At 52.4% G+C, this 27,928-nt stretch overlaps 1 protein-coding gene across 5 annotated transcripts in view; it reads right to left on the bottom strand.

Annotated features, from left to right (window-relative positions):
- DDR2 (discoidin domain receptor tyrosine kinase 2) overlaps window positions 1–27,928 on the bottom strand; it is a 99,653-nt gene that overhangs the window by 27,200 nt on the left and 44,525 nt on the right. For 4 of the 5 annotated variants that reach the window (XM_074322059.1, XM_074322056.1, XM_074322055.1 and 1 more), the window contains 5 exons: window positions 16,884–16,991; window positions 2,656–2,758; window positions 1,058–1,289; window positions 642–789; window positions 241–346 (listed from right to left, as the gene is read on the bottom strand). In XM_074322059.1, coding sequence (XP_074178160.1) covers window positions 241–346; window positions 642–789; window positions 1,058–1,289; window positions 2,656–2,758; window positions 16,884–16,965 — 671 coding nt within the window. In that variant the 5' untranslated portion in view covers window positions 16,966–16,991. Of the gene's footprint in view, window positions 1–240; window positions 347–641; window positions 790–1,057; window positions 1,290–2,655; window positions 2,759–12,894; window positions 13,019–16,883; window positions 16,992–27,928 lie in introns of those variants that run through there. The other variant, XM_074322060.1, reaches the window with a different exon arrangement.

Here is a 27,928-nt window from a genome sequence, read left to right as displayed (position 1 = left end):
CCCACCATGAAATTCAGCCCGTGCTCTGTTTCTCTTGGGACAGCTCCATCGTCCCAAACCAGGCTCTGCAGAGCTCCTGGCAAACAGACTGTGTGTTTTATTCCTCTCAATTCTCTCTCGATGCTCAGGTCTCAGACAACACTGGCTGGTTGACGACAGTGCCCCCAAGCCCTCATAAGACATGGTTCTCTTCTAGTGGCCACTGGCCCATTCTGATGGCCAACGCTCCGCAGAACTTACCTGTACCCAACAGCTCCATCGTAGACAGAATCGTTCAGGTAAATGACGGAGCCCCCGGGGAGCACAAACTGCTGTCCGGCGGGAGCACTATACGACACCAGGCCATCTGCCCGAGGAAACAGGCTGGTCAGCGCCTTGCTCAGGCACACCTGCTGCTCAGGCCACCCACCCAGGAAGCCGCCCCAGGCTCCCAGCGTGTCCGCCAGGACTCAGTCAGGGCACACGGGAGCACGGCTGGGAGAGGGCCGCAGGGACAGTCAGTGAGGCCCTGGCACACACCCCCAGGCATGGGCCACCACGCCCCACGGGAAGGAAGCCTTGTCCTTTCTTAAGCTTCGACCCCACCCTCTCTGGTTTACCGCCTTCATTTCCCGTGGCCACAGCTCCCCCTAGAGACCTACCCAGCCAGACGCAGCCGTAAAGCTCCACCCTCATGCACACATTCATGGAGTGGTCGGTGACCGGGATGAAGCGGACAAATCTGGCCACGATGGGCGGCTCCAGGTCCTTGAGGAAAATGTCATAGGGGTTACTGTTCCCATCCAGCACCTGAGGAGAGAGAAGGGGAAGAGTGGGCGATGCTACGAAGTTATGCTGACTCCCCTTCACCCCCAAGTCATCCCGCATGATGGGACCTCTCTTTCCACTCAAGGGGCAGAGCGTATCTGAACGTAGCACTCAGCTTTCTCGGCGGCCTTGGCACTCCTCTCTGTCCGCCCTCCCCGGCCTGGGCCACACACTGACGGGCGGCCAGGTCTGTGGGCACAGCGGCCGACAACCTGTGCGTTTCCTCTTCACAGACCTCTCGCCCTCCTACCTGTCTCCCGTGCCGGTTCCGCCAGGAGATCCAGCGCGTGCCGTCCCGACTGTACGTGATCTTGTACATGGGCGCGAACTCAATGCCATGGCCTCCCGCGTGGCGGCCCTGGGTCCCCACCAGGGTGATGAAGTGGAGCGTGTGCAAGTCGATCTGCAGGAACTCCTTCAGGTCACCTGGCTCCACGGGGATCTTGGGACACCAGGCTCCATCCCCTTCCTCCGAGTCCAGCCTTGGGACAGGAGGGTTGGGAGAGAGGGAGGAACCATGAAACCACAGCCCTCTCCTGGGGAGGGAGTGGGCTGGGATCCAGTCCACAGGGATTTCGGGAGTCCACCCCCCATCTGGCTGCCACCACAGTACCCACTGGGGTCAGGCCCCTCTCCCTGTGGAGCCACGAGTCCCAGAAAGACAACCCCTGCCAGGGAGCCTGAGGCCTCCGCGCCCATGGAGCCCGAGTGCCCATCCTGGTGGAGAGGTCTCAGGGAGGTCCCGCGCTCTGAGACTGTTCCCCCGCCACGCCCCACCACATCGCTTTGCCATCACTTTGCCACCCCTCCGTCGGTCTCAGCACAGGAGGTGGGCACTCCCGCGTGGATATCAAGTAATAGGAGGGGGAGGGAGGGATCGTGAGCCTCGCATGTGGGTTACGTAACACAGAGGAATGTGAACCAGAAGGATGGGCATGGCGGCCAGCAGCAAGCTGTGGAAACCCACGCTGGGAGTGAGCGGTAAGCAGAGTGTGTCAGAGAAACAGTAAATAATCTGGTTTCATATTATTGCCTCCAGGCTGAGCAACCAGTGAGCAGAGTTGTGAACTCAGTATAAGGTTTGTTTGGGGAACGTCTCACCACGTTCCTTGTCCTGCAGTGAGTGAGCCTTTGCTCACAGATGTCACCTACTCACTCCCATCCCCCCAACCACCGCTGTCATCCTTCACACACTGAGACAGAATTTATGGAGAAGGTTTCACAGGTTTTCTTATGGGTGACTCCATTTTCACAGAAAGCAGTACTTTGCACCAAAAGGATTCGCTTCCAGGAGGAGGATTAGCCCTAAGAGCAGAGTCCTTTCTGACAAAGGAGCTTATCGCTTTCCAGGACCCTGATGTCACACCGCACTGAAGAAGCCCACCCCCCGGGCTGTGGAGAGCTGGCCCCTCTGTGAGTGCCGTGACAGAGGGAAGAGCCTGCTGGTGGCCTCGCTGTGTCTGAGGTCCTGAGCTTGCACCCTGAGTGGTGACGTCTCACAGACCCCCATGAGAAGGGGAATGGGGCTCTAACTGCCAGTGTCCTAGCTAACGTTCACCACCCCACCCACCCCCCAGCTTCCTGCAGCAGCTCCTGTGAAGGGAAAGCAGGCCCCCTGCATGTCCGAGAACCCACGGCTGTGCTGTGGCTCTGGGGCCTGTGGGCAGGAGGGGTGGCCTGAGCAGCGCACGATGCCAAGGCCTGAGCCTGCTCCCTGAGAACAGACAGAGCAGGACAGGCCCTCGTGTGCCAGCCCCCACCAAGCCCCCGCCAAGCACCGAGTCAGGGTCTGTGTCCAGGAAATCTGTCCCAGGCAGAACTCAGGCTGTCTTGGGCATCCATCCTCACCTTCCATATTTGGCAGCTGTGGATTCTGACCACTGACTGGAAGCTGTGATGTCCTCATCTGGAATGTGGCCTCCTGACATGCCCAGAGGGTAGCGGCATATGTCTGGACCAAGAGAAGCCAAAGAGAGGAAATCCTTTATTTTTATTTCCAGAGAACCACAGGAAGAACGCAATTTATTACTGGACATGGAAAAGACGACTCAAATCTTCCTAAGTCCCTCTCTGGCCCCAGCTTGGTCACCATGCCTCGCTCAGCCTCTTCTTCCTGGCCCCGCCTCCAAACTTATTACCACTCAACCGTCCCAGTGCTGACCCTTAGCCAAACCTACCTTTTGGTCCAAACTCTGCCAAGCACCGTGACATAACGTATGGAGTTGATTTTTCCTTCTGTTTGGTGATAACCCCATGGGCCGTCCCCATTCACTCACTGGCAGGTGTGCTGTTCTAACCAGTTTCCCAACAGCAGTGATTATCACCAGATACTCCTTGTGATCCAGAACATTCTGATTTCATGAAATTATGGAGCAAAACCAACAGGCTCTGCTACGAAGGTGTTGAACATACAGCTTTGGCCCCATCTGCACCACGTTTCTGCCCCTGGCTATAAACAGTCACCTCCGGAAAGGTACCTCCACTCCCACCCAAGGCAGAGTAGTCAGGACCAAATTTACCCTCCTGGGTGAAACAACCAAAAAAAAAAAAAAAAAAAAAATGAACAAAGCATATGAAAGATTGGGTTTCAATATAATGAATATCAGACAACAAAGAACAATGGGCCTTCAGAGAAGGGAAACAAAACAGATGAGGCCGACACCTGTACCAGCGTCCTGCTGGGGTGTCCAGGCTGCAGCAGGATGAGTGGGGACTCAGGCAGAGGTGGGAACATTCCCTGAGTTGAGGAGACAAAGAGGAGAGTATGGAAAGGGCAAGGGGATGAGATCTCTCAGGACACAGAGTTGCCAGATAAAATACAGGATTCCCAGCTAAACTTAAATTTCAGATAAACAATAAATATCTTTTAGCATAATTATGTCCCATGCAATTAAAAAACAAAACAGGTATGTAAGGAAGCAGAGAAATAGAACCTATAATGAGAAAAAAAACCAGTCAGTTGAAACTGATTCAGAGCTAACATAGAAGCTAGAATTGGAGAAGAAGAACATTCCAACAGTGATAACTGTATCGCACGTGTTCAAAAATAGAAGGAGAGCCATAGCCAACATAGGAAACATGTAAATCAAATTTCCAGAAATGAAACTAGAATGTGAGAGATAAAATAAAACACACTGGATGGGATTAAAGGCAGATTACACACTGAAGGAAAGATTTGTGAACTTAAAGACAGGAACAGAAACTATTAAAGAGGTATGATACATGAAACAAGACAGAAAATCAATCAATCAACACACAAAAAACAGAACATCAGTAAGATGAGGAATCATTTCAAACCTCCTGGTATATATGTAAACGGATTCCTCGAAGAAGAGGTGGAAGGAAGACAGAAAATTATTTGAATAAAATATGATGGAAATGTTTTCAAATTTCATGAAAATTTTAAATCCAAGAAGCTCTACGACCTAAAGCACAAGAAACACGAAGAAAACTATCCTACAGCATATCATAATTCAATTGCTTAAAATAGGTGACAAAGAGAAAAATTTAAAACCAGCCAGAGAAAAGGGACACATTATGAAGAGAGGGCCGAGATAGAGGTGACAGCTAACTTCCCCTTCACACCGGTGATTACATAGGGAATAGATAAGGTGGTTTTCCATGTTACTTATATCTCTTTAAGTCGTAACTGACTATTTAAAGAAAACTGACATATTGTGGGGTTTACAACACTTACAAAAGTAAAACGCATGACAACAGTAGCACAGAGGCTTAAAGGAGAAAAACGGAAGTTATCCTGCTGAAAGCTTCTTCTCCTCTGTGGAGGGATGTAGGAACCCGCCAACATAGGCTTTGTTTAGTTAAAGATGTATGATACAAACCCCAAGCAAGCAGTAAAATAATGTTTTTAAAAAGACATAACTAATGAGTCAAGAAGAGATCAAACAAATTCATAAAAAGAAAATCAATTAATTGAAAAGAAGGCATAAGAAAGGAAACAGAGAACATAGGATACACAGAAAATGAATACCAAGAATACAGATTTAAAATTAACCATATAAATACTCCCATTAATAAATAAATGGTCTAAATCCCTAATTATTAGGTTGGTGCAAAAGTAATTGCATTTTTTGCATTTTTTAACCTTTTAAACCGCAATTACTTTTGCACCAACCTAATACAAAGTAGAGATTGTCATATTGGATTTAAAAAACTATATAGTTTAAAAAGTTAAACTATATATTACCTACAAGAAATACACTTTAAATATAAAAACACAGATAAGTTACAACTGAAAGGGTAGAAAAGGATATCCATGAAAACTTAATCAAAAGAAAGATGGAGTGGTTATATTAATACCAGACACAAAACATTTCAAGACAAGGAATACAAATGGTGTCTCATAATGATAAAGACGTTAGTTAAGAACACATGACAGTCCTAAATATTTATGCCCTAATAACAGAGCTTCACAACCAACGAAGCAAAAAATCAAATGATTATAAGGGACAATGGACAAATCTACAATTATAGTTGGCGATTTCAACTGTACATCAACTAACTTCTTTCCAAAGAAAACATACAGATGAAAAAATGCTAAACGTCACGAGTCATCCGGGAAATGCAAATCAAAACCACAATGGGACATCACCTTGCACCTGTTAGAATGGCTGTTATAAAACAAAGACAAGAAATAACAAATATTAGCAAGGACGTGGAGAAAGGGAACCTTATGCCCTGTCGGTGGGAATGTAAAATGGTGCAGCCACTATGAGAAACAGGATGGAGGTGCCTCAAAACATTAAAAATAGAACTACCTTATGACCCAGCAATTCCACTTCTGGGTATTTATTCAAAGAAAACAAAAACCCTAACTCAAAAAGATATGCACCCCCGTGTTCACTGCAGCGTTATTCGCCATAGCCAAGATATAGAAGCAACCTAAGTGCCCATCAACAGACAACTGGATAAAGAAGATGTGGGTCATGTATACAGTGGAGTATTACTCGCCATAGAAAAGAATGAAGTCTTACCATCTGCACCAACATAGATGGACCTAGAGGGAATTACGCCAAGTGAAGTAAGTCAGACTGAGAAACACAAACACCGTATCATCTCACATATGTGGGTTATCTAAAAATAAATAAAGAAGCTCATAGATACAGAGAACAGGTTGGTGGTTGCCGGAGGCAGGGGTTGGGGGATGGGAGTAAGGGGTGGGGGTGGGAGGTGAGAAGGCCCCAACTTCTAGTTATACAATGAACGAGTCCTGGGGATGGAATGAGCAGCACGGAGACTTAATACCATCCTGCATATTTGAAAGTCGCTAAGAGAATAGATCTTAAAAGTTCTCACCACAAGAAAAAAAATGTTTTTCTAACTACGTATGGTGATGGACATTAGTTAGACTTATTATGATGACCATTTCACAACAGACACAGAATCATCATGTTGCACACATGAAACTAACATACATGTCAACTATACCTCAGTGAAAGATACCACCATAGTGGGACGTGCAGCTGGAGGCAATAAGGCAGGGAGAACGACACCCAGCAGAGCAGCCCCCAGGGGCCTGGGGCAGAGCACCAGGAAGCGGCCGAGCTGATCTTGGATGGCCTTTCCTCCTGGTGGGTCTTTGGCACCAGGACGAGCCTTGGCATCGGGTGCCCAGTGTGGCACTTCTTAGCAGTGCCAGGGTGGTTTTCCTCCTGAACACGCCTATTTGGGGTAAACTCCTTCTGTGGAAGGGATCCCAGCCAACAGCCAAGGCGCAGTGCCAAGTCCTGTGTGCCAGCCACCTCGCCCCCCAGCCCCCGTCACCTGTCCTCAGAGCCATCAGCCTGACTGCAGACACCACTGTATGAAATACCAGGAAGCACGACAAGTCGGGATTAGCTGGGGACGCAGGACACGCTGCGGGAACTGGGTGGTTTCCTGACGCCCCCACTCCCCACCAACCCCCTGGACAGACAGCCAACTCCCGCTTCCAGATTCCCAGAGTGGAAAAGTACCGGGCCGGCTGCCTCTGCCTGGCAGGCGCCTGGGACCAGCAGCTGCCACCAGCCCAGCTCCCCGAGAGCCGCGTTCACAGGACGCAGCCAAGGTAGAGAGCCTGTAAGCGCTGCTTGTCCCATGCAGCTCACTGCCTGGCTGCCAGCTCCAGGCCACACTGTCAGCGAGGGTCCCACAGGCAGCTTCCAGGAGAACACGTGAGGCCCGAGGCAGGGTGACACCTGAGCTCTCTGGGCACAGGGAAGACAAGGCTGAGTGAGAGGGGACCCATGACAGTCCCTGGTCTGGGAACACCCGCTCCTAAGACCTCAGGGCCACGAGGAGACACAGCCCTGCAGCGGCCCATGTTAAACGTCAGAACCCATGCGGCCCAGAAAGGGGAGTGAGTTACCCAAGGACATACAGCCGACTCATGTATCGGAACTCAGGTCTTGGCTCCCTTCTCCAATGCCAGCTACCAGAATCCAGCTCTTCCCAATCCAGAAAGGACAAGGGGGTCCAATGAAAGAAGCTGAAACTGGGAGCCGTACCCCCACAAGGCCCCCCTTGCAGGCTGTCACCCTGGTTCCCTGCTCAGGGAGATCTCTGCATAACGGGACCTGCTGGCCCAAGGAGGGTTATGGGGGTTCCCCCAGGTACAAAGAGGCTGTGTGGCCAAAGCCTCTTTTGCACAAGTTGAAATCCCCTTGGGAACTGCCCTGTAGAATTCCAGTTTTCCTACAAGCCCCAAATACTCCGCAGAGACAATAACTGCAGAGCTGCAGAAAAGGGGTGTCAGGGCCCCGAGGGGGCGGAGGGCCGACAACATGCCCACAAAGTCCAGGCAGGCTCCCCCTAAAACCTTACGTTCTGTCTTCCAACATGGACGGAAGCTGGAGACGGCTGAGCAGCCGTGAAGGTTGGGAGCTGAGACGACAGGGACACGTCTGGAACCACACAGCTCTGTGCTGAAGCACTCCCAAATGGTGGGACCCCAGGACAGGTCACCAGAGCTCTCTGAACCCCACCTTCCTCATCTTCAGTAAGCAGGTTGTTGTAGAGATTTAACATGGTGTGATGGGGCTGAGTCACTGACATCCAGGAAAGGGGGTGTCACTCGCTCACTCCTAAGCAGTCCTGAGGTTCCGTGGCTTTGGAAAGATTATCCAAGCTTTCAGCCTCTCGGTGCAGTGGTGACAGCTTGTTTACAGGGCTGCTCTAAGGCAATTCGAGTTCACATATGTCAACTGTAATACTTAAGAGTAACAGCAACATTAATAAAGTGACGTCTTATTTCCTTTGTAGTTATTCTTACTCTGACCCATTCTACAAAGAAGATCGGAGTTGGCTTCCAAAGTTGTATATGAAAGAAAGAAAAAAAGAAAGGAAGGGAGGAAGGGAGGGACGGAGGGAGGGAAGGGAGGGAGGAAGGAAAGCGGGTTAAGGGGAAAGAAAGTGGGGACAATAAGACAAGCTGGAGCTAAGGTTAAAATTGAAAGTATTCTGCCTTTGATTCTATTTGCTCTGCTAGCGATGGGCCTCAGGTTGGGCTCTGAGTCCCGCCCGCCAAGTGAAAAGTCAAGTATGATCACTTAGCGTGAGTTACCATGGCCACAAAGACCAGGCAACTTTTACTTCTGTTTGCAGGTGGGATGGAAGAGCTGGCAGAACTTCTGAGCCGCGTCCAGCCATTCGTCAGTTTGGGGCAGGGGCGATAGGCTGACTCCGGCTTTGCCGAGGGTCCCTACAGGACAGAGTCCCCAGGCCAGGAGACGCGGACCTCCCCTCTAGAGACAGCACTCCTGTCTCAGCACAGCACGTTTGCTAGCCGTCGGTTGTGTAGATGGGCAACAGAAACACCTGAGGAGAAACCCAGTGAAAACTGAGCTGAGTGTTTGAGTTGGACGAGACAGAGAGTCAGGGCCCACTGGGGAGGGAGGCCCCAGAGCACACAGGGTTTCCAAAAAGCACCGAACGACCAAAAACCCAAGCTCACCCCCTACCAAGAACCCAGAGTGAAGACATTCTCCTCGGCCAGGTAAAGGCAGGTGCGACTGCTGTAGCTGTCGGCCAGTCTGGATTTGGGGTCACAGCCACTTTGGAAAGTCGAAAATCCAAACACATCTTTTTTAAAAAAGACCAACTAGCTTCCCAGGTAAGTGAGCCAAGCAGTTCCATCTACAGACAGGCATTTTAGTGGCTTAAATAAGGGGAAATGTGCCTAAATTTATCCAAATGTGCGTAAATTCTTACTATTAGCATTTCAAAGGGACAATGCAGATTCATTCCCATCAGAGAAATCAGGGGTGAAACACAGCTAGAAACCAGACCCACATGGGGCTCCAGCTGTCACGAGTAGGCCGCTGTCACTGTCACTGCGGCAGCAGCGGCCTGGAGGTCTCCATCACCGAACAAGCTCCCAGGTAGTAAAAGCTCTAAAAGCCCTCAGTCTGGTCTAACCACCGGCAGCCAGCAGACCCTTTAGCACGACAGCTCCCAGGTGGGTGCTTCCCACAGGCCGGCGCCCCTGCAGGCTGAGCATTTCTCGGGCAACAATGCTTGCGCCTAGCGATACACCTGCCGGCAGACCTCACGCCTTGGCCGCAGGTCAGCACCCACACGCTGATCTGAACTCCCCTGAAATGCCAAGTCAGAGGTTTACGCGAATTGGGGAAATAAGCCCATTTTCCATATTTATTACCATGCTGCTGCCTGGGGACCCCAATGTAGGAAGGGACACAGTCCGCTGCGCGGCCGCTGTCGGAGGCCAGGGGGTGCATGCTGGTGCCCCCCACCTGCCTTCATCCTCCTTCTGGTTCTCTCACTCTGCACCTGGATCCCCAATATGTAAAGGGATGCCATTCTTAGGGGTTCCTTCTCAGCTTCCTACCATCTTGGTGAGATCGTGTCCCCCATGGCCTAATTCTGACCCTTTTTCACAGAAAATACAGGGGAACAGGAGCTCCTGAACCCTTGCACCTGCCTTCTGCTTATTCCTCCCACACTTGCCGATTGCCTAGTGAGCCGAGCACAGCAACAGGTGTTGCCATGAGTGCCCAAGAGGTCACCACACAGCGTAGGAGGCCACGGACGAGGTCATAGCAGGACACAAAGGTCGTGTACTTTTAACAGCCCACCACCTCCTACTAAGCCCTGAAAACCTCACTATTTTAAATGTCATAACTTTGACCTGACTGTGTAGGCGTCCAAACCACAGAAACTTCTGGGAGGCCTATCTTGCCACATCCATGCTTCTCAGAGGTCTGCTGGCTGAGACCAAAAGCTAAGTCAACAATCATACGATTCTCCCCAGAAAAAGACTCGGCTGTAGATCTGCTCGGCCTGTCCCCTTGCAGTCAGGATGGCCAGAGTCCAAGGTTGTTAGAAGCCCTCAGTCCCCAAAGGTAATTCGAGTCTCTCTTGGAGACCACAAGGGACCACAATGGTCACGAATGAACTCTTTTTCTCTTTCCTCCTCCATCCTCTGCTTGACAGAAACCATTGTTTTACGGTGTTTGGGTTATTTTAACTTTCTTCTCCTCCAAAAATAAGAAATCCAAACCCTCGATATTTGCATATAACTTTCCAAAGCCCACTGACTTTCATTGTCTCAGCTGGTCCCCCTACAGGAACCCCGTGAAGTGGAGATTTATTCTCCCCATTTTATAAGTGAGTAAAGTGAGGTGCAGAGATTTACCTCAAGTCACAAAGCCCATTGCGACGGAGCGGGAACTGGATCTCTGTCCATGCTGACGTGTGGTCACTGTACCACCTGTCGTCACGCTCTGCTGGCAGCACACGCTCTCCACACTGCGTGTAGTCAGGCCTCGGGGTCGGGAAGAACCCGGTTGGGGAATAATCTGAACAGAGGCCTAGGGAGCTTTATTGCCTGCCTACTGCTTAGAATGTTCTGGCCCCAGATTTGTTGAAATATGACAGCAAAAGGCACCTGCATCCTGGCTATACGGTACAAAATCAATACACAAGAACTGTTGATTTCTCTACACTGACAATGAACTATCAGAGAGAGAAATAAAGAAAACAATCCCGTTTACAATTGCAAAAAAGAATTAAACTATCCAGAAATAAATTTAACCAAGGAGGTAAAAGACCTGTATATTGAAAACTACAAGACATTGATGAGAGAAATTAAAGACACAAATAAATGGGATGACATTGGGTGTCCATGGACTAGGAGAATCAATATTGTTTAAATGTGCAGCTACCCAAAGCCATTTACAGAATCAGTACAATCCCGGACAGAACTCCAATGGCATTTTTCAAGAAATAGAGCAAAAAATCCTAAAATTTGTTTGGAACCGCAAAAAAAACAAAACAAAAAACACCCCAAATAGCCACAGCAATCTTGAGAAAGAAGAACAAAGCTGGAGGCACCGTGCTCCCTGGTTTCAAATCACATTACAAATCTGTAGGCATCTAAACAGTGTGGCATTGGCATAAAATAGACACAAACCAGTGGAGCAGAATTGAGAGCCCAGAAATACACACACACACACAGCCAATTAATTCACCGTAAAGGAGAAAGAATTTACAATGAGGAGAGGGCAGTCACTTCAATAAATGGTGCTGGTAAAACTGGACAGGCTAATGCGAGAGGACGGATCTCGACTCTTATCTTACAGCAACCACAAAAAAGAACTCAGAAAGGATGAAAGACCTGAAGATTAGAGCTAAAACTGGAAGAAAACAGGCAGTAAGGGCCTTGGCATCAACCTTGGTGATGATTTTCTGGATCTGACACCAAAAGCAAAAGCAACAAAATCAGAAATCAACAAGTGGGGCCACATCAAACAAATCTCTGCCCAGCAAAGGAAACCATCAAAAAATGGAAAGGCAGCCTGCAGAAGGGAGGTGTTTGCAAACCATCTATCTGATAAGGGGCTAATATCCAAATATCTGAAGAACCCATACAGCTCAACAGCAAAACAACCAACAAGTGATTTAAAAATGGGCCAGGAATCTGAACAGACATTTCTCCGAAGAGGACACACAGCTGGCCAGCAGGTACTAGGAAAGGTCCTCACCGTCACTAGCCATCAGGGAAGCAGAAAGCAAACCCACAGTGAGATGTCGCCTCACACCTGTCAGAGTGGCTATTATCAAAAAGACAAGAGATGACAAGTGCTGGCGAGGATATGGAGAAAGGAAACCCTTGTGCACTGCTGGTGGGGACGTAAATTGGTGCAGCCTCTGTGGAAAACACTACGGAGGTTCCTCAAAACATTAAATACAGAACTACCTTATGACCCAGCAATTCCACTGCTGGGTATTTACCCAAAGAAAATGAAAACACTAATTTAAAAAGATATCTGCACCCCCATGTTCACTGCAGTGTTATTCACAACAGCCACGACATGGAAGCAACCTAAGTGTCCGCTGACGGACGAATGAATAAAGAAGATGTGGTACATTTGTACAATGGAGTATTACTTGGCCATAAAAAAGACTTAAATCTTCCCATTTGCAACAACATGGACGATCCTACAGGACATTATGCTGAGTGTGAAAAGTCAGAGAAAGACAAATACCATATGCTGTCACTCATATTGGAATCTGGAAAAAAAAGAAAAACAAACTTGTAGATACAGAGAACAGACTGATGGCTGCTGGAGGTGGGAGTTGTGGGATGGGAGAAGTGGCTGAAGGGGGTATAAATTTATTAAAAATTTCAAAATAAAATAAAGAATCTAAAAAAAAAAACACCAAAAAAAACCCCGGAACCTGCATCTGGGGGGCAGGACGTGCCTAGCGTTTTGCTGTCACAGGGTGAAAACAAAGCTTTGACCACAGAGCACTAGTCACGTACTGAGGACCCTAAATTGTGTGGTTCCTGGTTTTGGTGCCATCCTAAGGTCCCCTTTGTCTGTGACCTCACTGACAAACACCCTGTACTTTTGTTTTCCTATTTGCGCCTCTGTGACTTTTCGTAAGCTCAGCGTTCTCCTTCCCCCCGCTCCCCTGACCCTCCATCCCCAGCTCCGTCCTGCCTTCAGCATCGCCACAAGCACGACACTGGGACTTGACCTCGTGACCCCAGGAGGCAGCCAAGTGCACAGAGGTGCTCACACCTGCTCTGTCCCTTAGCTGCGTCTGTGACCTGCATGGAGTCACCTGATGTTTTGGGGCCTCAGTATCTCCTCTGTGAAGCTGAAATAAGACGCCGTAAGATCAGTCTGAAGATTAAATGTGCTGACACCTCTCCAAATGGCCCAGGAACGCGTGAAGGGCTCCGTGAGTGTTAGCTGGTGCTGTTCCTTGAACTGTGTGGTCTCCTCTTCCCTATTTGGCACAACCAAGGAGCTCAGGGGTCACAGGAGTTTCTGTTGTCCCCAGAGGGAGATCCTTTTACTGGCAGGAAGGACACCAGAGGCCACCCTCTGAACAGACTCGACAAACAAACACATAAGCAAGAAAGAGCCAACCTGGGCAGCATCTAGCGTTGCTCACGTAAGAGAAATTCAACCAGGAGGTCTCTCCCAGCCTTTTACCTCCCTGCACAGGCCATACCAATGGCACACACACACTCACACACACATACACACATACTTACACACAGACTCATACACAGCACACATGTGCACACTCACACACACACATGCACACTCACACACACGTGCACACTCACGCACACACGTGCACACACACTCACACACACGCCCTGATACACATTCATTAACAGCTGAGCCACATAAACCCTCTCATCACATCTCTGGGAACAGGAATGGTGAAAACCCAGGGAAAGAAAATTGGTTTTGCAGTTTGGAGGTGTGTATAGGTGTGGTGACATGTGCCAGCTTTGGTGGGACATGGGGTGGGGAGGGGACTGGAGCGTCTCCAGGGCTGCAGCTTCTGTGCGAGGGTGACGGGGTCCTGAGGGCTCTGGCCACAGCCTGAGTGCCGAGTGCTCAGGGGCCACGCCCGGCTGTAAATGACCCGCGATCCGATCGTCACTGCTCCTCAGCGCCAGGCTGCCCCTCAAACCCCAATGAGCTGTCCCCGCCCAGACACGGACACTGGAAGTCACAGAAAGGAAACCGTGAGGCTTTACGTGATTGGCAGAGAGGTTGCTGCTTCCTCAAACTGCTCCCTGAGGTGGGATGACAGGCCGCGTGGGTCCCTGCTTTCCCCTCAGCTAGACATGTGGTCACAGGAAAAGCAGTCCCCCTGTGACACCCGGTTTCTTTATGTGTAAAATGGGGGCGAGGCCTTCCTTAGCCATCGCTGAGGCCCCTGTACACGAATGGGCTGGGTGCCCAGACCCTGAGAGCTCACGGGGACGGAGGATCGATGCCGGAACGAATGATCCACACTGATGAGCCCGAAACACGCCTGCAGGCTGTCGGAGAACAACTCCGCTCCTAATCCCACACCCTAACGTCCCTGTCCCTCCTTTCATAGGGGAGCATTCCAGACACTGAAGGACCTCCCCCACCCCAGGGCTCTGAACCGCTAACAAGCTGCCTGCTTCTGGGGGGAGTGGGAGGGTGAGAATGGAAACGGGTAACCCAGCCCTGCCCGGCTCTGTGCTGTGGGCCCTAAACGGCTGGGCGGCTGCGGGGGTACGAGTGTCCCCCCTTTCCCAGCACAAGCAGTCGCCACAGGCCAGGTCAGCAGGGAGGCGCCAGCTACCCGCGCTGGTCACACATGTCACTCATCTCGCGGTGGGCGCGTGCTCAGAGCCCTGGGCGAGGTGACCGGGCTCATCAGGCGACCTCTACACGTCCTTCTATCCAGAAACCCACAAGGCTCCTGGCCTCCCAAATTTTGAACAACTGGCTCTATATTTGTTTTTAACCCAGTTCTTCTGACTTCAGTCCAATATCCCATCTGTTTGTACCATGTGGCCAAACTGTGAGGAAAACTAACTGGCCCAGAATTTATTCTGTTACCTTCAAATCTTACAGTAGACACCAATACAAACTCCTGAAAAGTCACCCTTAAATCAACATGCACTTATTACACACCTGCTGTAGAAACGCACACTGATTACACGCCTGCTGTAGAAACGCACACTGATTACACGCCTGCTGTAGAAACGCACACTTATTACACACCTGCTGTAGAAACGCACACTGATTACACGCCTGCTGTAGAAACGCACACTGATTACACGCCTGCTGTAGAAACGCACACTGATTACACGCCTGTAATCCCCAGCACTATCACATGCCTACTGTGTGTTCAGCAGAGTACGAGCCCTAAGACTGCACGAGCCCCCAGATCTGTGACTGGACTCACTGATGGCAACGCCCCACTGCTTGTCGTTAGCTTAACTTGGTAAAATGTAAGAAATGGCAAAGAGAAGCAATATTCCTTCAACAAACTTCAACTGTCCAGTGTTCCTACAAATATCAGTGCAGGTCAAGGTCTGTGTTTCTTTTTCGCTGGCAGAATGAGCCATTAGAAACAGTTACCGCTGTGAATGGGGCGGGGGGAGAAAATTGCTTGCTCTCTTTGAACAGCCTGTCTCGGGCTCCGGGGCTCCAGCCCCGAGCGCTCTCTAACACAGAGGCCAGCTGTTTCGGTGCAGTCACATAAATGTCCTCATGTCACACCGGTCTGCATGAGTGCGCCGAGCACCCAGCCCCTCCCATCCCAAACGCACTCACAGGGACTGTCCCTTGAGACCAGAGCGGGACAACACTCAGTGTAGTAGGTAGGACACAAGCAGACTTCACTGAGTAAGAGGAGAGCAGAGGGCAACTCAGACACTGCGCCACGCTCAGATGGGACCTGTCACAAGACAGTAAGGGCGCTGGGTTTATTAAACCTCAAAGCAAGATGGTACCACAGTGAGAACACTGCCAGCTGCGTGCAGCCCGGTGGTGGGCCTCATAAACTAAACCTTGAACGAAAGAAGCCAGACATAAAGGAGGGCTTACTCATATGATTCCATTTACATGGTGTAGAAAACCAGCCAGAGCTCTCTGTGTTGTTAGAGAGCCGGGCACGGCTACCGTGGGGTGAGTGTGGGGGTGGCTCTGCCAGCTGGGCGACTTGTTTCTCAGGCTGGATACTGCTTAGATGGATGCGCTCAGTTTGTAAGATTCTCCAACGGAGCATGTACGCTCTTGTGTTTCCCTGTACTCATACTGGCGGCAAAATGGATGCCGTGACCTCAATCCTTCACCTTTCCCCATGTAATTCTTTGTGCCCTCCCACTCCGCCTCTGGGCTTGGCCCTGTGATAGATCTCAGCGAACATGACTCAAGCACTGGCTTGTCACACACGCGTTTCTGCACGTGCCCTCGCACCTGTCAATTCCGACTAACGCACACCCATGCTGGCCGCCCTCAGAACCAAGGCCAACCCTGCTGAGCCGGTACCGGCTGCCATGTGGGTGAGCCGAGGGGAGACGGCCCAGACCGTGTCCGTCTCTGCACAGGTTGTCAAGCGGCCTTATTATGGAAATAGATCAAGTGGTAGAACTGTATACGTCACTGTGAAGCTAAAAAATATCTGTCATAAAAAATATGGGGAAACTAAAACACTCCTCCTAACACATTTCTTTTGGAACGTGGCTGCACCCTGTAGGAAAAAGCACTTGCCTGAGACCCCACAAGACCAGGATCCCCAAAGCCCAACATGACACAAGGTAACATACAGGCCCGAGCCAGCCAGAAACACTGGAAAGCCGTGTGCAGGCATTCTCCAAGGCATCTGAAACCTCTCTCCTCCTGTTTCAGAAGGGGCGGAAGTGAATGGCTGCTTCGCCCACCCTCGTTTTTAAAAAGTGTCCTCACCCTCCACCTACTTGGGATCAGATGACACTTGCCAAGAATCAGTATGTTGTATGGGAGAATACTTGTTTCTGTTCCTGCTACAGCATGTTTCCCCAGGGAGGTGAAAGGGAAGGAAAAGATGATCACTGTGCCCCCTGGCAGGGTGTTTCCCAGGAGCCCTGATGACCTTGACCTCGGCTAGTGTTGACCTCTGATGGCCTTGACCTCCAATGGCCTTGACCTTGGCTGGCCTTGACCTCAGCTGGCCTTGACCTCCAACGGCCTTGACCTCAGCTGGCCTTGACCTCCAATGGCCTTGACCTCTAATGGCCTTGACCTCAGCTGGCCTGTGTGTGTGGCTGAGCGGCGCCATGTTACCTGGGTTAACCTGAGCGTGTGCCGGACTGAAGGCAGGCAGCAGCAGTCGCAGCAGCAGGGCCACTCCGGGGAGCAGGAGCATCTCAGCAGGTGCGTCAGACCTGGAGCCTGCAGCCACCGCAAGGGCGAGAAACAAGAGAAGGAAAGCAGGTGAGTGAGGCCGACACTTGTGGCACGAGGCACCGCTGCCGTCCATTGTCACAGTGCTTGAGCCCACACTTAGGACTTGAGTCACAGACTTTGAGGGCTGATGGGACACTCAACGTGACATGAGAAAGTTCAAACTGAGAGCACACATGCATGGATTTCTCATTAGCAAAAGTATAAGTATAGGCAGGTGACAAAGTTTTACTGAGATTCATACTTACCCTAACTGTGAATAGTGACACAGAAAAACTCTCATTTCAGTGTTTTCATAGTTTTGATATTGATTGCAACATGAAACCAAGAAAAACACTCAATGACGTGAATGTGTTGGCCTCTCAGAAGGTGGGCAGTGCATTTACCCTGAGGTATGAGCCAGGAGTGGTGCCCGGGACTCTGTGTCTCTGAGTTTCCCACAGAGACCCACGCGGTGATGGATCAGACCTGAGACGTCAGTATGAACTCACGTTAGCTTCCTGGAGACACAAGTGGCTGCACTAGGAATGTTTACAGATATGTGGACACCCACGGGTAGACCTGCACACATGTCTCCTCGCTGCATCACCTGGGGCCAGAAGCAGCGACACCTCGCAGCAGCGAGCACACCTGGTACCCAGCCCTTGGTCTCTATCACCATCTCCGATCCAAGGAACTGGGCTCCTTGGAGAAACGGCTGCTTCTGGGACCCGGTCAGGAAACACACAGGATGAGCCTGCAGAATCTTTTCATGCCAGAAATTGGGGAAGTATATGCACAAAAAAATGATGGGGGTGCGTCAAAGGGACATGGGAGCCAACTGACAGAGTCCCAGTGGCCAAAGTGGAACAATTTGAGAAAAAACAAAACAAACAAACAAAAAAACAAGGTAGTATTGGGTTATAGCCCAACGTGTAAAACAAATATCTACAAGTCCATGTTAATATAAATAGTGACTGAACAAACAAATGGGGAGAAGTGACAAGTTCCTTGTGCAGAACAAGTCTAATAATTTGTGTGGACACTCTGCTCCCCAAGAGCTGGGACAGTCCCCACCCCTGAAGTATGAAGGCCACACAGACCCTGTCTTCCAAAGCGCACAGCCCGCAAATGGAGGAAATAACTTTCGGTGCAGGAACCGACACACGCCACTGCAGCCAGGTGCCAAGGTCGACATGAGCTTTGCCTAAGTCCAAGACAGTGTGGCTGTGATGACAATGGCACTTAGCGCCTGTGGTCTCCGTCCCCAGAGCCCATGCCCCAGTCTCATCAGGAGAAAAACATCACATATCCCAACTGAGGGACCGTCTACAAAATGCCTGATGAGTCATCTGGGAACTGCCACGGTCGCCAAAGACAAGAAAGTCTGGGAAAGTGTCACAGCGAAGGCAGCCTGAGGAGATGTGACCACTACGTGCCACTCTGGATGGGTCCTAGGACAGAAGGAAGACAGTCGGTGAAGACTGGGGAAACCAGAATCAAGTATGGGTGCTGGTTACTAACAACTGTCAGTACTGGGCCTTTGTGACAAGCGTACAGACTAATAAATGCGGGACGGCAGCGAGGGGGCCCTGAGCGTGGTGTAAACAGGAATCCTATGTTCTAGTCTTTGCAATGACTCTCTAAATAGCAAAGTGTTTTAGAATGAAAAGTTTACTCAAAAAAAAAGAAGTTTCTTCTAAGAAACACAAATAATCAACCAAACATTGGCTCTGCAGTTACAAATAATACGCAGCACAAAATTCTAAGCGGAGACGAAACCCCTTTGGGCTGGGGTGATCAGAGAAGGCTTCATGGAGAAACCAGTACGTGGCCAGGTGCGTCCAGGACGGGGAAGGTTCCAGCGGCAGCAGGGGGATGGAGGCAGTAAGAGGGTGGCATCGCTAAGACACCTCTTAGAGGAAACGGAAGCTTTCGGTGATGTTTTCTAGGTAGCAGAACTCTGACCCACTCAAAGTGGTAAAAATAAAATCATATATTCATAAAATTCGTATAAAATCATATACAATCAAATCAGATGTTTCTGCCTGAAAAGGGTGGAGACAACCCTGGCAAACGCAAAAGACAGCGGTGGGGCCGGGCAGGCGCTGCACAGACCACACGGGGGTGAGTGGCGTGGTTTCGCAGTGCTGGTCGGGAGGCGGCAGAACGTGTGCCTCACTGGGCGCAGTCACGGCGGCGGCAGGCACCCTCTGTGCCCGTGAATGAGCCCGCAGACCACACACCGGGAGAGGAGCACGCAGGCCCATGGAGACTGGCCTGGGCTGTGGTCCAGCCCATGACCGCCGTCCAGGACGCCGTCCACACAGGGCCCAGCTCCCGCTCAGCCTTCGGGCAGCCGCCTCGGCTCACACCCTCTCCCGGGGGCCCCGCAGGCCCCTCTCATGGCCCCTCCTCGGGCTCCTGGCCCGAACTTTCTCGTCCCCACAGCCTTCCCAGCAGGTCCCTCTACAAGGAAAGTCTACGCCGCGTCCCCTTCCCCCAAACACACCCTGCATCTGCCTGCATGAGACTCTCCGTACACGGCTGTGAAGTCATCCGCGTCCTCACTCACTCCGGAACGGCTCGTTCTGAGCTCCCAGGGAGAACTTTACATCTGCTACAAAGAAGACACTCAGAAACGGCTTTTCCCTGACTAAGCGCAACCCACTAGGTCTCAGCAACTGCTGCCTGGATTTCCTTTCGCAAACTGGTACTGGTTTCAGCTGTGAACCTCCAAAACCAGTGGTGACCTCTGCTTCATCTGCTTAAAATGAGGGTGGGCAGCGGCTCACAGACCCAGAGCCCTCTGACTGCACCGGGAATGTCTCACACGTGCCAAGGACGGCCTCAGGGAATATTCACAGGAGCTCAACGAGGCTGGTTTTTATCGGTATGGGAACTGAGCCGGAGCAGGTTAGATAGATAGATAGATAGAGATGATAGATAGATAGATAGATAGATAGATAGATAGATAGATAGATAGATAGATAGATAGATAGATAGATAGATAGATAGATAGATAGATAGATAGATAGATAGATAGACAGACAGACAGACAATAGACAGATAGATATTGAGATGAGAGAGATCTGGATACAAAGAGAAACCCCTACTGAGTGGAGCTGTGGCAGCTGCATCAATGCCGAGAAACAGCAGCCCCCACTCTGTGATCGCGTGGAAAGCAGGTGGACCCGGCCGTCCTCGGGGCATCTGCCCTAACAAAATGGAAAGTTCCAGCACCTCCACCCCTCCCAAGCCCCTCTGGAGTGACCAGAACTTAGAGACAGGAGACTCTTTTTCCCGCAAGTCTGAATATTAGCAAAAACCGTCTTTTTTCTGAAGCAGAACTAGAGGAAATGCCTGAACTTGCCAAACTCACAACTGAAAAGTTTGTCCACGTTACGGAGCTCTGCACACGCCTGCCGTGCTGGGCCGCGAGTGGCCAGTCTCCACAAGCACACTTAGGGTGACACTCCCTATGCAAAGGTGTGCTATCTGCTCGCCAAGTCCTGCAATGTCGGGGAGAAGCAGCGCCAGCACCCCCGCTCTGATTACATGGAAAGCAGAATAACTTACAGAACAAGTTATCACAGAACAAGTTATCACAGAACAAGTTATCACAGAACAAGTTATCACAGAACAAGTTATCATTTTACGAAAGGGCCCAGGGCTGGTTCCTTGGAGTAGCAAAGCCTTCCAGTGCATTCAAAGCCTGGCTCCAAGTACCTAAACCCAGTTTATTCTCAGCTTTTCGGGAATAAGCTGGTGTACAAAGCAGGACACATCTGACTGGGCAGGTGGTCATCTCCCCAGACAGTCCATCTTCCCAGACCCAAAAGCAAGAGACAGTGTGAGGTGGAGACGAAAAGTCACAGGTTTCCCACAGGGATGGTCACGCTGAGCCTGTGATGGGACAGAGAGGAAGCGCCTGCCCTCCTGAAAGTCAGCGATGGTCTCAGCCCCTGCACGGGAGCAGGGCCAGGCCTGCCCTGCAGGAAGCTGTGGGAGGATGAGGAGAAGGGACGGGTCCGGCAGAGCAGCGACAGGCGGTGTGGCTGCCGGTGCCTGTGTGCTGGCCGGGCCGCAGTGGGCACAGGAGGCCCTGCCTGCCTCAGGGCGCTGTGCTCACTCAGGGCGCTCACGGCGAGAGGCCCTTCCTGCTGACTCACGTTCATTTCAGAGTCCACAACTGGAAGTGCAATCTTCGGCGGACTTGCACTCAGCAAACAAGTGTGCAGAAACAAGCCTGGTTTGGGCAGGAGATGGGCCCCCAAACACACACGCACACACACACTTTGAGTCTTTCTCTGCCAGCTGAGTGGTCCAGCGGAAACGGCAGCCGACCAGATCCCTGACACCCCGAGGTCCTCCTCCCCTGGAAGGGGTCCCCTCCGCCCTGGACCACAGCAGCGGCAGTGCTCACTGAACAAAATCAATACCCACGACTGGAAGGGCTGCAGCTACTGAGCGGAGAACTGAACTCGCGAGGTTGAATAGCCGGGAGGCAGACCATCTGAATGCAGAGCAGCTTCAGAGACTCCAGAGTGACAGACACGTGACGGCTGAGGGGGACGTGGTGCCACGTGTGTGACGCCGGCTGCGCACATGGCATCCACACACACAGCATGAGGCTGAGGCCTTAGCTTGTCCTCACTCTTTGAACTCAGTGGCTCCGTGGGCTGTGACTGCAATTGGCTTCACAGCTGGAGGACAGAGGAAAGGACCTGAAGGCTGTGTGCCTTCGTGCCACTGACCGGAGAAGTTAAACAAAGAGAATGGAAGGAATACTCTGAGCAGCAAGCGAGGAAGAGACGGTGGCTGCGAAGAAGCAAAGGTAAGGAACCGAGTGGGTGCTCTGTGCACGATGAGCCTGCACTGAGGAGAAACAGAAGGACTGGAAACCGCAGCTGTGACCACAGAGAACCAGGGGGCTTCCCTCAGACAGGGCGTCCTGGACTTTGTGACAAGGACAAAGAACCTCCAGGCCCCACAGCTCCCAGGAGCCTCCCCACCCCCATGGGAGAAGCGAGGACGTGCTTCCACAGAAACTACAGGAGGACTCACTGGAGGGCCTGGAAAGTTCCGTCTGGGAAAAAGGCGTTTCCGCTAGGAGCTCAGGGACTTCCCATAGGCAACGCACTGTCCCCAAGTCCAGGGACTCTGCCTGCAGAGCAGAGCTCCAAAATTGTGGCTACGGACGCTTGCTGCAGGCAGGCCGGTTCCAACCAGGAGTAAAGGACAGCGCCCTCCACCTTGGAGCCACCACCCGGTTTGGGTGCGAGCTCCCCGTTCCCGCAAGTGTTCAAGTAGAGGCTGAAACACCTCGGATCCAGGAGCCTGGGAAGGGCCGTCCTCTGCCCACAGCACGGCTGCTCGCTTCCTGTTTCAGCCACGTGTGTATCTGTTCGAACGTCAGAGCACAGAAACAGGGTGAGCGGACGCCAGCCTGGCGCAGAGGTCAGAGGGGTGCCCGGGACCCGAGAGTTTGGATGCCATAAGATTTGAAGCCTCACATAATGACAGCCTCTGGCCCAAGAGCAGTGTGGTTTGGAGACACACAGACACTGTCATGTGCTGACGCAGAGCTGGTCACATCACCTTCCGTTTCATGCACATGCCTGCTGGCCCAGACTCGGTGGCAGAAGTGGCATGTCACATCGGTGTTCCCTTACTCGTGATGAACGCAACGGTGAGCTCCTGTCAGAAGCGAGGACAAACTGTCCCTTTGCCAAGACAGCGTGGTCAGCCCCTTTACTGCCACTTCACAGCAGTAAAGAATACCTGCCGTGGTCGGTCGCAAGTCCTAGGTACCCACACACTGAGTCACCTCGTCTTCTGCCCCTCCTCTGACGTCCCGATCTCCCCGAATCCTAAATTATTTATCAGGGTCCTGAACACCACTGACACACAAACCTCACCGCCCACGGCTCCTCCTGTTTCATTTCACTCCCACACGCGTAGGAGACAGACATGGCAGCTGGCGGCAGCTGGCAGCGTGGACGCTGCCCTCCCCCCACAGGCCCTGCAGGTGCGAATGACCTGCCCCCCCCCGGCCCCCACAGCTATCTCTGCCAAGAACATCTGACCTTGTGGCTTGCCATGGCCCCCCACCCCAGATTCAAGTCCCGGAGCCCCACTGATCTAAAATTTTGGAGAGAATTTTAACAGGCGCAGGGTACATATTTAATGCAATACACTCAGTAAAAGCGTGGCCGAGCCCAGCATCTCACCCTCCTGTGCAAACGCGTCCTCTGTGGACAGCTCCGCAGCATAGCAGGGGCCCAAGGCGGGAACGATGTGATAAAATCCCGAGAGCTCAGCGCTCTCCACGCAGCCCTGGAGTCCCAGGGCCCCAGGCTGACAAGAGGGCACACATTTGCCCACAGTGGGGTGAACTGAGGCTGCAAACGGGAGCAAACCCTCAGGTTAGAATGTTGGACACGAGGAGCATGGTGACAGAGGCTCAGAGCAAAGTCACGGCCACTGCAAAGACGCTGGACCCACCTCTGGGGCCAGGTAGCTGAAGGCGCCCTCCCTCTCGTGGGTGACGATGTTTATTTGAAAACACTTTTGATTATGTTTGGGGTCTGTGTGGCCATCATGTTCTACCCAATTCAGCCACATACCAGCTGACGGGATAGGAGGAGAGAGCAGACGCTCCTCAGGACAGAGTTTCCTGAGTGTTACCTAACGTTCATGTGCAAATCCCCAAATCTCGGCATTTGTGTCTAAGGGTTTTACTGCAGAACTTTGGCTCTCATCCTTGTAGCCATCGTGCTATGAAACTAAAACTAGCTTGTTGTGCGGAAGAAACCGATGGCATCTACAGAAACAGTGCTTCTCACAGAAAAGGGACAAGATGCCCCTGAGAGGAGCTGCAGGTGCAGACACATCACACGCTTTGTTTCCTCGTGCTTTGAATGAACCAAAGAAGAAACTGAGAACGGCGTGACAGAGTCCCACCCCCAGGGGACAGTTTGCAGGAGCCGATCACGTCACCACACTCAGCATTCCATGGTCCCCAGCAACAGGCCACACGCGTCACACCCGGTGTTCGTGAAGTGGGCGGCCCCATGTTTGAGCCACGACGACATCCGCTTTCCACAGAAATCTGGGTTTTCGGTGCAGGACAAGGCCAGCGCCATCTCCTGGACGAGCGATAGTGGGAAGCAGGAGACGTGCCCAGGATTAACGCAGACAGGATGGTGGGGTGCAGACAAATGTGGGGGGGGCAACATGGACCAGGGAGGCAGCCATCCAATCACAGGGCCCGTGAGGCCAGTGTTTGCAGATATGCCAACAAAAGCAGTCCCCACTCGATCCAGCCCACAGTCCCGACAAGGCTCTGAAACACCCAGACGCCGCCGTGGGCTCTGGAAACCGCCCGCCCCGTCCTCGCGCTCCCAGGCAGCGTGCTGTCCGCCTCCTCAGGCGCAATCTGCCGCGAGCACCTGTCCCAGATACTTACGGTTCAATAAGGACCTGGGGTCCCACAGACACCCTCACAGCACAGAACACCCCCAGGGGACTACGGATGCAAAGCTCCTTCCCTGTGGGTCACATGGAGCAAGTCCAGGCTTGGGAAAGCCTGCTGGCCTCTCTCCTCCTCGTCCTCTGAAAACCCGGGCCGGGCCTTAGGAAGAGAGCACGTGAAGAGGCCATAGCTTGAGGGAGAAGCCCTCCAAAGCTGCAAGGGCAGCAGTCAGGGAGGGGCCCTCCAACCAGCCCCTCAGAAGGAGAGCTGTGTGTTGCAAGGCGCCTACAAGCCTCCCCGCGGCCGCTTCTGCTGGAGGGACACTCGTAACCTTGTCCTTCTCCCTCCGAAGGAGCCACGGCCCCACAGTAGGAGGCAGGAGGGCCAGACCCAATCACAGGGCTGGATCTCCGCCCGCTCGAGATGGGACCAGTCCCCCCTCCCCCGGGAAACAATCACCATGGCACCTCCAGTGACGATAAAGGAGGACGTGGATGAAAGAAATGCATTCTCCGACCTGGCCAGGCCCCAAGGGCACAGGAGCAGGTTCCTGGAAGCAGCTGGGACACCTCGAGTGTGCACATGGCGAGGTGCGAGCCCGCCGGGTCCTGGGGGCGGAGCCCCTGCCAGCTGGACTGGACACCTCACAGCCCGGCCGCCGTCTGCTCTCCTCCCTCTCAACTATCCCTCGCTCTCGGTCAGCCATGCTTGTGCTCAGTTTCACTCAGCAAAGTGTTCCAAGAAGACGGCACATAGATAAGACGATAAACCGCCAATATCGGTCACCAACTAGTTAGTAGATTCTGTTGGGTCTCAGAGAAGACGGATTTAACCGGCAGCTGCTACCTGCATTACCGATACGACTGGATTCTCGGGGTTGGAAAGAGACGACCCGAGGCCGTCTACTGCGCCAACTCTCCGACAGCCCCGCCAGCGGGCAGCGCAGAGGTCAGCCGCGGGCTCTGAACCAGCTGCCGCTGTCCACTCAGCGCACACCTTTACTAGCTGTGTGGTTGTGTGCATCACGCAGCACTCGTGCCTCAGTTTCCTCGTCTGAAACATGCGGCATTCACAGCAGGACAGCCCAGAAGGACCCGCCTAAGGAGTGAGTGAGTTAACACTTAGCAGAGCGCCTGGCTCTTATCGTGACCACTGGGCTCGTCTTGTTTCGCGGTCACTGGATTTTGACCACTCCTCACACATGCCACGTAAGGTTCACCCACGTGAAATAACCAGGGCACCTCAGCACTTTGGCAGCACAAACAAACACACCAAGAGGGGCAGCCGTCCCCCTCAGCTGCTCAGGAAGCAGCCCGGCCGGCACAGGTGTCGGCTCCGTCCCTTCTGGGATGCTGTCCCCAGGGTCTCAGGCCACACTTCACCACCGACTCATTACCGGGCGCGCAGCTTTCAGCACACGGCTGTGAGAAGCTCACAGTGTCCCTTCTCCCTGCCAGGTGCTCAGGCCTGGCCTGCAGGGCCCACCCAGGGGCCACTTTGGCTCAGCGGTTCAGCTGCTCTGTGTGCCCCTGGGGGGCAGCCCTGCTTCTCCAGCTCCATGCCTGCAAGGGCCGTGGTCTGACCCCTCCCCCAATCCATGAGTTCTGTGACGGTCACTACGAAAGTTAACAAACAGGTAGCAGAGAAAGCATTGCTCGTAAATGTGGTATCGCTCCTCTACTGGGCTCTCCCCCTAAAGTAATGATCAGACTCCACAAGCATGCACCCCACAAACCATCCCACCCACAGTGGGGTGGGGGCTCAGCCAATGCAGGAAGAGGCAGCCCCCACTGAGTACAGGGACCCCAGGTCCAGAAACCCGGGAGGCTTCACCCAGCGAGACAAGTGGGGGCTTTTCTGGGGAAGCAGGCGCTGGGGCACATGGTTTTGGCAGAGGGCTGGGCAGGCTGCAGGGTGTGGGTGGGCAGCGAGAGAGGGGCCCCTTCCCAGGGCTGTGGTTTGGGCCCCAACCAGGAGGCACAGCGTAGCTGTCAGTGGCTCTGGGGGGCGGAGGAGGGGCGGGCCGTGGTGAGGGGCTTGTCCGGCCAGCGGCCCACCAGATGTGCACCCAGGCGGTGTCAGTTTTCAAGCCCCCGCCCTGCTTTGGCCAAGGAGGCCGGGATAACCGCCAGAGGCTCCGGCCCAAACAGGGGAGAGCCTGGAGCTCATGAAACAGGACACCCAGCGAGGGGACTGAGGGAAGAGTCCCAGCCAGACAAACACACCCTAGCCAGAGCGCCAGCCCAGAGCCAGCGGGGGCCGCGGGCCCTGCCGAGAAACAGGGCCGCCGCTGCCCGTCTCCGGGATCGCAGCTTCCCTAGCAGGGAGGCTCCCTCCGCCCAGCGTCTGCCACCCCCCCACCACGCTCCTGAGAGCTCCCGGAACCCTGCTCGTTGGAGCTGCTTTCACTTGATGAAGACGGGTTTCGGGGTGACACCCCCGTTTGTGTGGGGCTCGCTCTCACTGCTGTCCTCTGTCACCAGAGCTGGGCAGTGGCTGGACGGTGCCGTGGACAGCCCCCAGGAACACACGACCTACAGAAACACTCTCGCCTCCAGAATAAGCTGCTTGATTTAATTCTTGACATGGGAGGCAACAGGGCCTGCTGAGTAGGGGAGCCCAGGGGGCGCGGGCGTCCAGCTCAGACTCGTCCTGTGCAGCCTGGGGCACATTCCTCACATGCGTGGAGCCTCGTGGCTCTTCTGTCAAGTGGGACACGATGGTCGGGATCCCCAACTACTGTTGGCAGAATCAAATGAGGCTGTCGTCTAAGCACTTACAGTGCCCGGCAGCAGCTGTGAGTGTCCGACGCCCAAACACATCCTTCTCCAAATAATCGTGTTCAAACAATTATGAAGAATCGAGGTGAGAGACGTGGGCACAGTAGCCTGTGCCCATTTCAAGGCGCCGGGCTCCCTCATAGTCCTCACGCCTGGCAGGTATCAGTAGTGTCACTTGTCACCGAGGTACAAACTGTCAGCAGAACAGCTACTCTCCCTTTTTCTGCTTTTTCTTTTCTCTTTCTCTCCCACTGTCTCATCCCAGTAAAAGTTTCATTTCCATATGAAGGGTCGTAATGAATTGGACAGAGCGTCCACCCAGCATCCCCAAAACGCCACAAAACTAATAAAGTTTAACTCAGAGTTATTTTCTAGAAATTAAGTTTCAACTGTACAAATCAGCCCCAATAATGACGCTGCTGCAGCCAGAGTGAGACATTCGATCTCTGCACTTCTCCACAGAAAGCTCTCTGCACTGAAATTTTATATACAATTGAGTGAAATAAGGTAATACTAAAATTTGGAGGATAACATTTATGTGTTTGAGAAATTATGGAACATAAAATTACCAGGAACAAGAGCTCACGCACAAAGCTGATCTGGCTCTGTGAGAGGAAGCATTTTGTTTTGATCATAAAATAGCCCATCAGTTGCTAATAGAAATGCGTCTGGACTCTTGTCACATCAGA

This window comes from Rhinolophus sinicus, linkage group LG17 (assembly GCF_036562045.2).
Source record: "Rhinolophus sinicus isolate RSC01 linkage group LG17, ASM3656204v1, whole genome shotgun sequence".
Lineage (NCBI taxonomy): Eukaryota > Metazoa > Chordata > Mammalia > Chiroptera > Rhinolophidae > Rhinolophus > Rhinolophus sinicus.
Note: the sequence above shows the minus strand (reverse complement) of the source record. Positions and strands in the feature narration are given on the sequence as shown.